Source organism: Lampris incognitus, chromosome 8, assembly GCF_029633865.1.
Source record: "Lampris incognitus isolate fLamInc1 chromosome 8, fLamInc1.hap2, whole genome shotgun sequence".
NCBI classification, from domain to species: Eukaryota; Metazoa; Chordata; class Actinopteri; order Lampriformes; family Lampridae; genus Lampris; species Lampris incognitus.
In genome coordinates this window covers 1265882-1278525 of record NC_079218.1, presented here as the reverse complement: position 1 = coordinate 1278525, position 12644 = coordinate 1265882, and the positions used below count along the sequence as shown (strand labels likewise).

Sequence of the window (12644 nt, the reverse complement as noted above, 5' to 3'; positions counted from 1 at the left end):
CACAGTGGCTGATTTCAGAAGGCGCCCATGCACATACCAGTATACTCACATCAAGCAACCTAAAACTGATGGGCGTCCATGGCTACCATCACAGCTAACCTGTCAGCAGCAACTTCACCTCTGCAAGTCGAAGGGGCCAACCACATGTTTGACAGTACTCATGCTATAACTATACATTTTCAATAAACCTAAATGCAGGCCAGGGAATAGTTTGTCATGTTATTCTGCAGTGACCCTTGACTCACACCAGAAAGCTTACCCTGAAAATGTTAGGAGAACTGCAGAATGCACCTCAGATCCTACCCTTTTGGAAATTATGTTTTTGGACAGCATGTGGCCCAGTGATTAGCACTGTTGCCTCACAGCAAGAAGGTCCTGGGTTCGAACTCCAGGCCCACCCAGGTCCCTTCTGTGTGGAGTTTGCATGTTCTCCCTGTGTCTGTGTGGGTTTCCTCTGGTTTTCTCCCACCGTCAAAGACACGTGTGTTGGGTTAACACTCCGGTGTGTGCCCCTGACCCAGGCACGGCCAGAAGAACTGGAGCTGGTCCTTGGGTGCTGCATGGCTGCCCACTGCTTCCAGTGTGTGTGTTGGGATGGGTTTAATGCAGACGACAAATTAATGAACAAAGTACATCTTATCTTATCTTGTGTTGGCGGGCTGGGCTGAAAGCCATGATATAGCAGTAATAAACAAAACAAAACCCTTTTGTCTATTATTAACTTTCTGAGTCAAAGGCCAACAGTGTTATCTTACTGTGTCAAATACCTCTACATACACCAAGATCTTGATGAAGTGCACGGTACACAACATTACCAAGCATTTGAGATAAAGCTGCATCTGACTATGAAAGTATATAACAAACATTAAACATACACATTAAAAAAAAAAGAATCATGGCCATTTACTACTGACTTCTGCCACGGCATACTTTGCCAAGCAGAGGTATTCCAGGCAGTGGAATAAATGTCCATAGATAAAAGGTATGAGATTCAGATCAGTATGTGAACTCATACTTCATTCCCTTTGGACTAAACTGCGTTACTGTCAAGTATTCAACATTCTGCATCTTTCCAAAGTATTTACACATAGCCTACCGCAGACAGGAGTCAAGGAGATGTATTTGTGCATCCCATTATCAGCTGCGTGTGTGTATTTTTTATTTTCCCTTTCCTTTGAGTTTATGCCTACATGCATACGCATGTGTGCGGTAGTGTGGAATGAAGTGGTGCCACGGTGTGGAGGTCTCACCTCCCCATGTGCTGCCAGCGGGTGTGCCGGTAGAGAGGGGCATCGCCTGCTGGAAAGCTGGCTGAAGGTCTAGCAGGTCGTTGGCTGCCTTGGAAGGGCTGAAGGGAATGTGGGAGGTGGGGTCAAAAAAGTTACATGTAATCAGTCACTTCCTGACAAATTGCAGGAGTCCTCTAATTCCAAGTTCCTCGACCACTATCATAAAATATTCAGCAGCGTGTTTCTCCTTCCTTCAAAACAACAATTCAAAACCAATCTGACTTTCAGAGTGGAGAACTTCTCTTTTGCAGGTATGGATGTGCAGAGCATTTTAAAGTAACTGGGGACAAAAGAAAAAAAATCACCTGCCAACTTTAAATGTCCTTCCCCTAATCATTACACATCCGCTGTGCAGTGTGAAAACAGACTGCACAGGAAATGGCTGTAGAAGCTACTGAAAGTTAGAATAATCAATACCAGCCTCTCTGGGCCACCGTGAGAGCAATGCTCCACTATCACCTTACCGCTTCACAACAGAACGCACAACACTCCGTTTTCAGCCATACAGTTTCCCTCCATTAGCACTGCCTCAAAATATATTGCACTCCAATCAATGCATTATTGCCTCAAATACTGAAATAATTTTCAGCATTTTTTGTCTTTTCACCGAGTTTATTTTTTATTTGTTACCATGTCAAAGAAAACCTTGAATGTTTTAGTTCCCATTTGGTGTTAATACTGACTCTGGCTACGAGGCTCAAAAGTTGAGGCTATGTGGCTTCCAGTCTTAAATTTTTCACGGAGATGTTCATTCATAACCATTATAACATTATTACCCGCCCCACCCCCACCGCCGCCAAACACTAATGACAGATCCAGTCTTCTGGTTGCTTGTCACCAAGACTCATCTGAATGACCAGCAAGCTACGTAACTGACAGAGGGTGGAGAGAAAAAGGTTGTCTGGGATATATGGTGGAGACTTTCAAATTCATTGTCATGGGGAGGGATAAGTGGTCTTCGGAAGTGTGGATAAAAGTTAATGGTTTAAAGACATGCAGCTGCCTCTGTGCCCTCACCCGTTATTGGAGCTGGGGGAAGAGAAGAGGTCGATGGCTGGGGCCAAGTTGATGGGTCCTCCGATGGTAGAGATAGGAGAGGTGTCTGTGGAAGCAGGATTCTTCTGGAGCTCCTTCAGACGCTGCTCCTGGGGAAGACAGGTCAGCATCAACAGGAGAAACAGAACAGGCCTCCACGTTTCTACTCAGAGTTACCACTCATTTTCCAGGACTTCTGCTTAGGTAACCACGGCAGTCATTGCTCATAGCAAGTCATATCATTCAGTACCATCACTGTAAGCCTCAACAGTCTAACTTCCAGCTGCTCATTGAACATACCTCCAAGTTTTAAGCACTGATGTGCAATCTCAGTGGCTAAATTATGGCTAGAATATACAATCTCATCTGTCAACTGTCAGAATATGCAATTTCAGTGGGTAAAAATACAAATTTAAAACCTCAACAATTTTCCATGACATTTGATCAATTTGATCATTCCCAGGTTTCCACCATTTTCCAGGACACACGGGAACCCTATTAGTAAGTACTGCAGCACTGCCTTAATCATTGGCAAGACAGTCCTTGTTTGGGGGCAGATAAAGGTCATGGATATAAAAAAACAATCCAAAAAAACCCCATCAAAAATATGTTACTACACCCTGAAGTGTTTGAGTAGGACGCAAATCAATTTCAGAAAACAGCAGGAAACCAGGAGACTGCACTGCTGGAAGTAAGGGCCTCCTTAATGGAGGGCCCCCGAAGACAATTTCTCATGTCCTTCAACCAGGGATGAAAAATGTCTTTGGCGGGCTGCTCCAATTCACTACAGGCTGCTGGACATAGCTGGCTTGGCCAGTGGTGCACTAAGCTGAAGAGGAATGTAGGTGAGTGAGAGGATTTACTTTCAGGGCTTTAAGGCGAGCCTGCTCTTCCTCCAGGGCCGCCTGTTTTTCCCTCTCATCCGCTTTGGTGAAAGAAATGCCGGTGTTGGCCAACGAAGAGACGGCATTGGAGAGTGTGCTAGCCCTGAGTCAAAACAGACAGAGAAAAGCCAGAAGTCATATGACGGCTAGGGGAAAATACGTGGTATGTACTGGTGGATCTAGTACGAGTACTTCACAGTTACAACTGCAAACATAGTTATAAGTAGATTTTGACACCGTACCTAAATGAAGAAATGAATTAAGGTTTCTTCCCTACTTAGACTCTTACTATATAGTGCAGATGGTCAAATGAAAAATGAAGTTTTGACTAAGAGTCAAGTAGGTTGATGTCATCATAGGAGGAATGTAAAGCCAAGCCTTCCCATAGTGAATAGCTATGGCAACATTTTCCCCAACATCCATTGGGGGGAAAAAGCTAGACTAAAGGCATACCTTGGGTTGCAGTACCAAATGTACTCTCATTACTGGAATTGCTTTCCCAAGCTGAGAAAGCCTTCAGCTGAACCTCACACAGTCTCACTGGTGGGATGCCTCAGCGAACATGTGCCTGCACTCCACAAGTGAAGGGGGACTAAAATCAGGTGAGCAGACACCAACCTGCTTGCTGCCGTTGAATCTTTCACCTTCTTTCCCTCCAGTGAGGCCAAGTGTTGCTCCAGAGCATCCAGCAGGCTACTGGGGGCCTACAGTCAGTGACACACACCGTTTAGTTCATGAACAAAGATTTATACAGGGGGTGTGGGGGGGGGGCAAAAAAACATCAAGCATGCCAAGTTATTGTCAAGAGTCTTCAAAGAGAAAAGCTGCCCTCAGAAAGAGAAAAAAGGTTCAGATACTTACACATACTGTGAACTGAAAGATGGAGCGATAAAGGAAGGGAAAATACAGAAAATAAAGGTGGTGACTGTCAAGAAATCATGAAGATTTTGGGAGAAAACAAGCTAATGGTAGGTAAAGTAGGAAGTTCTATAGAGCTTAATAAAATAACAGACAACAGAGCTTCTGAGTAACCTTTTTTGGTCTCTTATACACCACTTCAAGCAGTGGCTGGCCTCTTTAGGGCAGAATAACTGAATGGTCATTACCATGGGTGAGGAACCTCATGCTTCTTGGCGACTGACACCATCGGTGCCTACCATGTAAAAGCTGAGCTTGTCTGTTAAAATCGCCTTTGTATAGGAGGAAGCCATCATTTCCCACCGCAACCCTTAATTCACACCTTTATTTCCTGTATGACATGCAAGGTCAGGGTGTGTGAGCGTTAGAAGCGTTTTTCTGAGTGCAACAGTAGACATGTGCCGTGTCTGCCTAGCGTGCAAAGCCTTTGGTTACGATGGGCCAGAGCTGAGGCTCTGAGGGGGACTTACTGCATGTTGACAGAGGAGCATCAAGCTTCTTTTTTTTTTTTTACAATATTACGTAGATAGCACACGTCATTAGAAACCACTGAATGAGCCACAACATTTAGCAAAAGCTTGCAAATAGCCTCTGGTTGCCCACATTTTCACAGTATGTGTTCCTTATGATCTAATGAGGGCAACATAAATTTGTCTAACATTGCCGGTTTGTTTTGATTTAAAAACTCCGTGTGAAAACTTAATGATAAAGAGGACTCAAAGCTTGCATCGATGAGCATGGTCACGATAAAAATACAATAATTTCTCAGATGCTTTTCATGTGGTAAAACTGATATATTAACATTGGCGTGACATCAGTTTACCAATGCCCATCAAATATTTTGTACATATTATTGCATTAGCTACCTGCATTAGCTACCTGTTTCCTACCAGGAAACAGTTGTTTTCTTCTCCAGGTAACCATTTATTGTTCATAATAATGATAAACAGCGTGTGTGATCCAATGTACCGAGACAATGTGTTGAGCAAATTCAGCAACAATTCTTCATGTTGCCCCCATACTATTATGGTGCGCCACCAAGCGGTACATGTATGAGCTGTAATGTCGTAGACCTCAACATTTATGTCCAAAATATTAGCAATGTTGCTCTTTTTAGAGAAGCAAGCTAGCGAAGAGTGGGGGTCATTTATTTAGAATGTAAGCACATTCTTACCTGAGAGAGATCTGGAATGTCCCCCCGATCAATCCCCACTTGCTGTAGTGAGAGACAGATGAGGATCAAACATGTGGTAAAACCAATATGTTACAGACCCCACGCATCCTGAGGTACGTCTTTACTCGCCTCTGCAACTTTGAGGAACTCGGAAATTCTTGTCATTCTTGTCAGGAACTTCTTGTAGATGTCGAGGCCTTCTTTGCATTGGGCTTTCTTCATGTCAAAGTACTTCTCTGTTACAGAAGAGAAAGTGAAAATACACCTGAGGAAACGATTCTGCAAACGGTTCTTTTCTCCTTCACCACACATCATGGACCCTCTACTCACTACAAAACCTGAAGTAGGGCCTCAAACCGTCCTTCCACTCAACCGCCTCTCTCATTCCTTCAGTTCCAGACGTTCTCAGTGCAGAGATTTTCAATCCCACTGAACGTTTTTTCTCTTCATTATAAATATTTTCCCCCCATTTATACAAATGTATTCATTGTAAATATTTACCTCAAATCAATACTTTGGGTTCAAATTGATGTCACGTCTCACATTGTTAGTGTACAAATGTGGGGGCTGAAACAAAGTCCAGCAGTTTTAAGACCTAGGTGACTGTTTTGCCACTGAGAAGGATATATCAATGTATTTAAATACATATATGTGTGTGTGTGTGTGTGTGAATTGCTATATTATATAATATATAGTGTGTGTGTGAATTTCTATATATCATATTATGAATATAGCAATGCAAATGGGATCCCAGATGATTTGAGATCAAGGAACGCTGCTGCTTTGTAACAACAGAAGACGAAAGTTTAAAAAGGGGGGGGGGCAAGGTTACCAATACACTTCTAAAGTTGCTGTTAAAAAAAGATTTTTCATTAAGCTTGCCTTCCATATTTGATGTCTTTTTTGAAAAGGGTAGTAATCTTGCCAATTTTCCATGTTAGTTTAATCATCTTTGTCCATACACACCATCTTCCTGTCTCCCTGTCTGTTCTACATTATGCTAGAAAAGGAAGCGCACTTATAAGCCAGCGAGGTTTCTCCTGCAATCGGGCCGACGTCGACAACCACGGTAATGCAAGGTAATGTGATTAAGGTGTCGAGGAGTGACTGTTCATTAAAAAAAATAAAATATATATATATCTATCTATCTATATATATATCAATCAGAATGTATCTAACAAATATAAATCTTTGTCCAAGGGATACACCAGAAATTTCAGGGAAAGTTTTCAGAAATAAAATTAGTTGAAGTGCTTTTCTTCTAGCTGCCACAACCTGCCATTGAAAGCTAACATGAACCTTGTCGTAATTACACTGTTAATTAAGATTGTTTCAGCACATCCAAGTCTATAAAGATTTATGCAATGTGTTAATAACTGCAAAACACTCTCCTGGAACGCACCTTTGTGAAACAAATTCAACGGTAGGGCATTTGGCTGTCGCCAGACTTGCAAATATACAGCGCTATGATAACAATGAAGACATAATACCATCCCATGGACCACACGCCCGTTCTTTACCGAGCAGGTTGATGATGCCCTCATTGTAGGCTGCAAACAGTCGGATGGCATCTTTGAACAGAAGCATGAAGGCCGCATTGATCACCCCGTTTGTCAGTTCATTGGCATTGACCTGGACAGAGAGATGGAGGAGGTGCGGGGGGGGGTGTCTTTATTGCGAATGAGCTGGAGATATTCACGATGAACAACCACTGGATCAATTCACGAGGACCACACTATCATTTAACATCAAGTCTGACTAACTGGTGAATGGACACTGGAAGAGAACAAGATGCTAACCAGCTACCATGAAGCACTTCATGCAAAGAACCTACATTAAAGTCGAGTAGGACATCCATCTGATTCTGGATGATCGGGATGGTCTTGAGGAGCTTCTCTGTGCTCATGGTTCGCATCACTCCATCAGACCTGTGGAAAAGACCACCACAAGAAAAGAAGCTTATCAACATTTCTGTTGTAGTCCTCGAGTTTCTTTTAGCAGGTTTGCACGAGAGAGAACCTCGACACCGCTATGAAGAGTGATGTGAGCTGAACAACAGGTTCTTGTGTGAAAAATAACAGGAAAGCTTTAGAAAGAGATATTCTGCAGGTGGTGGGCCAGATATGGAGTCTTTTTCTTTTTCTTTTTTAACGACAGCCTGTGCATGCTTACAAGCTCATACATCTGGGATGAAAACACAAAACAACACGTTTTACATCTTGACTCTGCTACAGAGAAAATGGTGAAAAAAGAAAGGATTGGAAATGTAGTCTTCTTACCCTCGTTTCACTTTAGTAAAGTCAAAGGCCACCTGTCTGTAGGACACAGCCTTCTCATTCAAGTAGCGACTATATCGCCTGATGAACGTCGACATGTCATAGCCTGCGTTGGGAAGAAAGCCGCAAGGCGTTCGTTCAGTGTCATCGCACACAAACAAGCTGGCTGAGGATGCACGGGAATACTGTGTCCTGGTGTGAAAAGGGCTACCAATGTACCTTGCAGGCCACTTTTGTCCAAAAAATTGCTGAGGTTGAAAAGTGTGTTCCTTGAAGCCAGATATTGTATGAATCTCTGCAAAACAGACAATGTGTGAGGCCACCTGTTTTTTGCCACAAGCAGCGAAGTAAACAGCTTATGCAAAAGTGGAAACGCTTCCGTCTCATTAAAAATGAAGACGATGTCCACAAAATAATCTCTTTGATTCAAAGTGAGCGCAATAACACATGCTTCTGAAACGCTGCCAGGCCAGTTCAAACCACCCACTAAGAAAACAGCATTCTAAGGCGCTGGCAGACAAAAGAGTCAAACAAATCCGACAGTGTATTCCTTGGATATATTCACATTTGTTTCAACGGGTTACAACCGCAGACCGAGGTCCCATAAAAACTGACCTCATTGCCATAGACCATCAGGTGGTGTGTGGCGGTGAGGGATTTGAAGACCACCACCCAGCTGGTGTTGGCGGTCCTCTCAAACAGTGTGTCGGCCAGCTGAGGGATGTTGACGTTCATCTCATTGGTGCACTGTATCAGGTCTGGACAGAGGGGAAGAAAAAGGTTAGTGCAGCAAATCCAGCCACCGTCAGAGAGGATGGCAGCGTTTTACTATACCTTTATGTTAACACACGGATTCGCTATTCAGTAGGGGCAGATATGGTCAGTGCAACTTCCTCTCTCACTGTGACTCTTATCTGTCACCTTGCACCATGCCAAGATAGCCACCAATCAATCAAATACCAGAAATGCTTGCAAGTCAGGGCAAACAAAAAGCTAATCAAAACAATAAGTTCCTGAAAGTGAGGCACACAAATGACAAACTTCCTGGCAGCGCAGGCCCTTCTCACACTGACCTCCTGGGCACATTTTTACAAGAGCACAGGGTTACGGATATTACTGTTTCAGATGGCCTACATCAGCAATGAAGCACACACACACACACACACACACCCACGTCTCTGTCTGCAGAACCGACAGATCGTACATTCTGAGAATGGCAGTGAAGGTAGCATGCCAGCGCCATCTGGCCTGCAGTGAAAGCAAAGGCCTCTGGCTTCTCCTTTCCATCAGGCCAATGAGGCTGATCTGGGATGCCAGATCTCATCAGGCCGTCCAAACATCTCCACATATAGGGCCCTTTCTCAGTGTCGGGTGCCCATTTTTAAACAGACACACACACACACACACACACACATACACACCACCTTGCAGTCTCCATCCACATGCTCGCTGACATAATTACTACAGTAAAGGAAATGATCTTTTACAATATGGAATACATCGGTGGAAATCAGCCTCCTCAAAAAGGAGGCGACAGTCATATGGCATTTTTAATCTTTCATTTGTCTCAAGCGTTTTTCATCTAAAAAAAACAAAGCCAAAAAGCCAAAAAAAGTGCTCGCCATAGTCCCCTGGCCGCTAAGCAAAAGAAAACTAAACAGGTAAAAACACTGACAGGCACAGATACCTGGCAGATTTCTGAGATGCGGAAACAAGAGAATCCTCCCCAACTGGGAGCCCTGGGCTCAGACATTACTACAGACCGCAGCGGGCTGAAAATGACAGTGCCGTTAAAGGCGACAATGAATACAGACACGAGGGAGGGTGGAGAGCTTCGCCGACTGATTGTCTGGCAAACAAACAAGAAGCAAGGGGAAGAGAAGGGAACATCCACCTCAGTTTACACCAGAGCCATACCAGAAATCCCAAAGTCAGTTCACCAGTTTGCCTCCAAGCCATTCCACCATCGAGGGCGATCCCAGTAATCCAATATTCATAAGCATCAGACGCCAACATGAAGCCTGGCAGAGGACACACACAAACCCTTCAGTGATCCTCCTAGTGAGCACACAGGGTGCGAGTGGTGCTCTACAGGAGCACTGAGAGCCACCTGACTTCATCTCCTACCAATGTGGAAATTACTTAACAATGCTAGTTTCCCCATTCTGAGTTTATTATTGTTTCACACTGCCAAACCCCCCCCCTTTTTTTCTGCACAAGACGTTCCAGAGAATTCCCCAGTATGACAAAACTCAGCAGCAGAAAAGGCAGCGAGGTTAACTGTGAAGAATTAAACGTTGCTTTTACAATGGAGGGAGACATTCGTCTTGTTATAAAGGCCCAAGGTCTGCTTAATAAACCCATCGAAACACGGAAAGTTCTGGTTAGTTCTTCCCCATCGACGTCTGTGGGTAGAAACCGAGCAGCTCCATCCAGTCAATCCTTGGTCAAAACGATCTGGGGCATTTTTAAGTGGCTGTGCTGCCTACTGAGGCCTGTTTACATGGGTGGTCTATGAAACCTCCTCAGTGTTTGTTGAAAGCTACACAAAAGGCTTTTTTTTTGCACACACAATAGGCCGCCCATGTGACAACAAAAGCCCTTTCAGACATGACTGAAATGGCTGTGGGGGGAACAAATCCACAAACAACTTTCTCTACTGGTTTTGCACATGTTTGCTTTGAGAGGCCCAATTAGTCCAACATAGCCCTTTAGTTCTTGCAAGAGACAACAAACCAGGTTTTAGGTTCTTAAACATACCGGTCTAAGATCACTGAAGCCGCCGTGCACCAGTAACTGAGGGGCAGTACATTTCACTACGCAGGGACAGAAAAACAAAAAAGGTCTCTAGTTGTATGAATACACAGTCACCAGGTCAAATCTACCTGCAACTGCTGATTTTCCAAAAGAAAGCCATTACTTTTTTTTTCCCTCCCCAATTGTACCCGGCCAATTACCCCACTCTCCCGAGCCGTCCCGGTCTCTGCTCCACCCCCGCTGCTGATCCGGGGAGGGCTGCAGACTACCACATGCCTCCTCCCATACATGTGGAGTCACCAGCCGCTTCTTTTCACCTGACAGTGAGGAGTTTCACCAGGGGGACGTAGCACATGGGAGGATCACGCTATTCCCCCCAGTCCCCCCCCCGAACAGGTGCCCCGACCAATCACAGGAGGCGCTAGTGCAGCGACCAGGACACATACCCACATCCGGCTTCCCACCTGCAGACAAAGCCAATTGTGTCTGTAGGGCGCCTGACCAAGCTGAAGGTAACACGGGGATTCGAACTGACGATCCCCGTGTTAAGAAATCCATTACCGGTAGAATCAGCTATGATGGTGGTTTGCGATCCAGCGATACCAGTGTAGTTCATTATATTCACCAGTTGTTTGGTGGCCTAAGACCTCTTTGAGTGGCTGCTGGAATAAGTAGAACAGATGAATGTAAATGGCAGAACAGAAAACCAGGTGGTACCCGAGGACCGGACTCAGAACTACTGATCTATAATGTTCCACCCCAAAAATGACTTCAGTGATGTTATGACCCATTAGTCAGTCATCCTAACCAACCAAACAAGTAATGCGATAGCCAGAATTTATTTTTCTCTCAAATTCAGAATTTTCATGTCCTCTTCCAGGAAGTCACGTGACAGTAACTTGAGTGCGATTCCAGTTATCCAATATTCATAACCAACAGATGCCAAAGAAAGGGCTTGGCACCCAAAATAGATGAATGTTTCATAGGAGTTTATATTCTAGGGGCAAACAAATGATCATTTGCAGCACGTTTAATTTCTCTTGTGTGGAAATCCTCTCTTTGGCTCATTTCAGTTCTGACATGTACTCATCATTCTGTTATTTGACAGGCGGCAGCCAAACCTGACCATGCAATTCTAAGTAGTTTCTGGAAAAAAAATTTTTTTAATGCTGTCAATCAATAACCACCTGTCAAAGAGTTACAGTGACCCCAACTTTCATCTCTGACACACTGCACAAGAAGTAACTTAATTTGTAATCAGATACTTTTTATCTGCTTCACAAAACTATCCAATCAGACAAGTCAGCTCAGTTACTTCATCCATCCATCCATCTTCCAAACCGCTTCTCCTGCTCTCAGGGTCGGGGGATGCTGGAGCCTGTCCCAGCAGTCATTGGGCGGCAGGCGGGGAGACACCCTGGACAGGCCGCCAGGCCATCACACACACACACGCAGGGACAGTTTAGTATGGCCAAGTCACCTGACCTACATGTCTTCGGACAGTGGGAGTAAACCGGAGCACCCGGAGGAAACCAACGCAGATACATGGAGAACATGCAAACTCCGCACAGAGGACAACCCGGGATGACCCCCAAGGCTGGACAACCCCGGGGCTCGAACCCATGACCTTCTTGCTGTGAGGCGACTGCGCTAATCACTGCGCCACAGTGCCGCCCTGCTATTTCATATGTAGATTTAATGAGACTTCCCTATTCTATTAATTTTTCAGTCCTTTTTTTGTCTGTTCTCGTGTAAAGACATAACTCGGGGCTGAATGCCTTTTTAAAAAAGGGACAACCTGACAGAAGAGCACAAATTTATATTTTGTCATGGTTCCCATACAGGCTTTGTGGCAGCCTAGTCCAGGTACACAGCTGGTTTGTAACAGACATTTTTTACAGTTAGCTACTCTCTGTGGTGTTTGAAATGGACACCGTATGAAATCTGCAGCTTGTTGGTCTACAAGTGCTGCTGGAAAGCAAGAAAAATAATAAAAAGTCAGCAGCAGGATTACATCACACCTCAGTGCTGGAAATGGAGCTAAACAGGCGAAAGCTGAGAAAAATTAGCGTTTTCTCAGAAATGAACAAAAGCAATTCCTCATCTGTGCCCAACACTTGATACAAAAAAGAGAAAAAAAGTGATTTGATTGTTTAAAACATTTCTCAAGAGTCCCACTTAGGGCTGGGCAATATCGACATATCAGAGTCAGGTTTACTGGCCATGCAGGTTTGCACAAACATGGAATTTGACTCCTGTCTTGTGGCTCTCTCAGTGTACTTAACATAGCATAACAACACAACAATCTTCA

The 12644-nt window shown here is 44.3% G+C and overlaps 1 protein-coding gene across 13 annotated transcripts in view; it reads right to left on the bottom strand.

Annotated features, from left to right (window-relative positions):
* picalma (phosphatidylinositol binding clathrin assembly protein a) overlaps window positions 1-12644 on the bottom strand; it is a 48536-nt gene that overhangs the window by 20862 nt on the left and 15030 nt on the right. For all 13 annotated transcript variants that reach the window (XM_056284171.1, XM_056284178.1, XM_056284179.1 and 10 more), the window contains exons 3-13: window positions 8192-8334; window positions 7796-7871; window positions 7580-7682; window positions 7135-7228; window positions 6821-6932; window positions 5430-5536; window positions 5301-5342; window positions 3827-3912; window positions 3188-3311; window positions 2307-2434; window positions 1251-1348 (exon numbers count right to left, since the gene is read on the bottom strand). In XM_056284171.1, coding sequence (XP_056140146.1) covers window positions 1251-1348; window positions 2307-2434; window positions 3188-3311; window positions 3827-3912; window positions 5301-5342; window positions 5430-5536; window positions 6821-6932; window positions 7135-7228; window positions 7580-7682; window positions 7796-7871; window positions 8192-8334 — 1113 coding nt within the window. The remainder of the gene's footprint in view (window positions 1-1250; window positions 1349-2306; window positions 2435-3187; window positions 3312-3826; window positions 3913-5300; window positions 5343-5429; window positions 5537-6820; window positions 6933-7134; window positions 7229-7579; window positions 7683-7795; window positions 7872-8191; window positions 8335-12644) is intronic.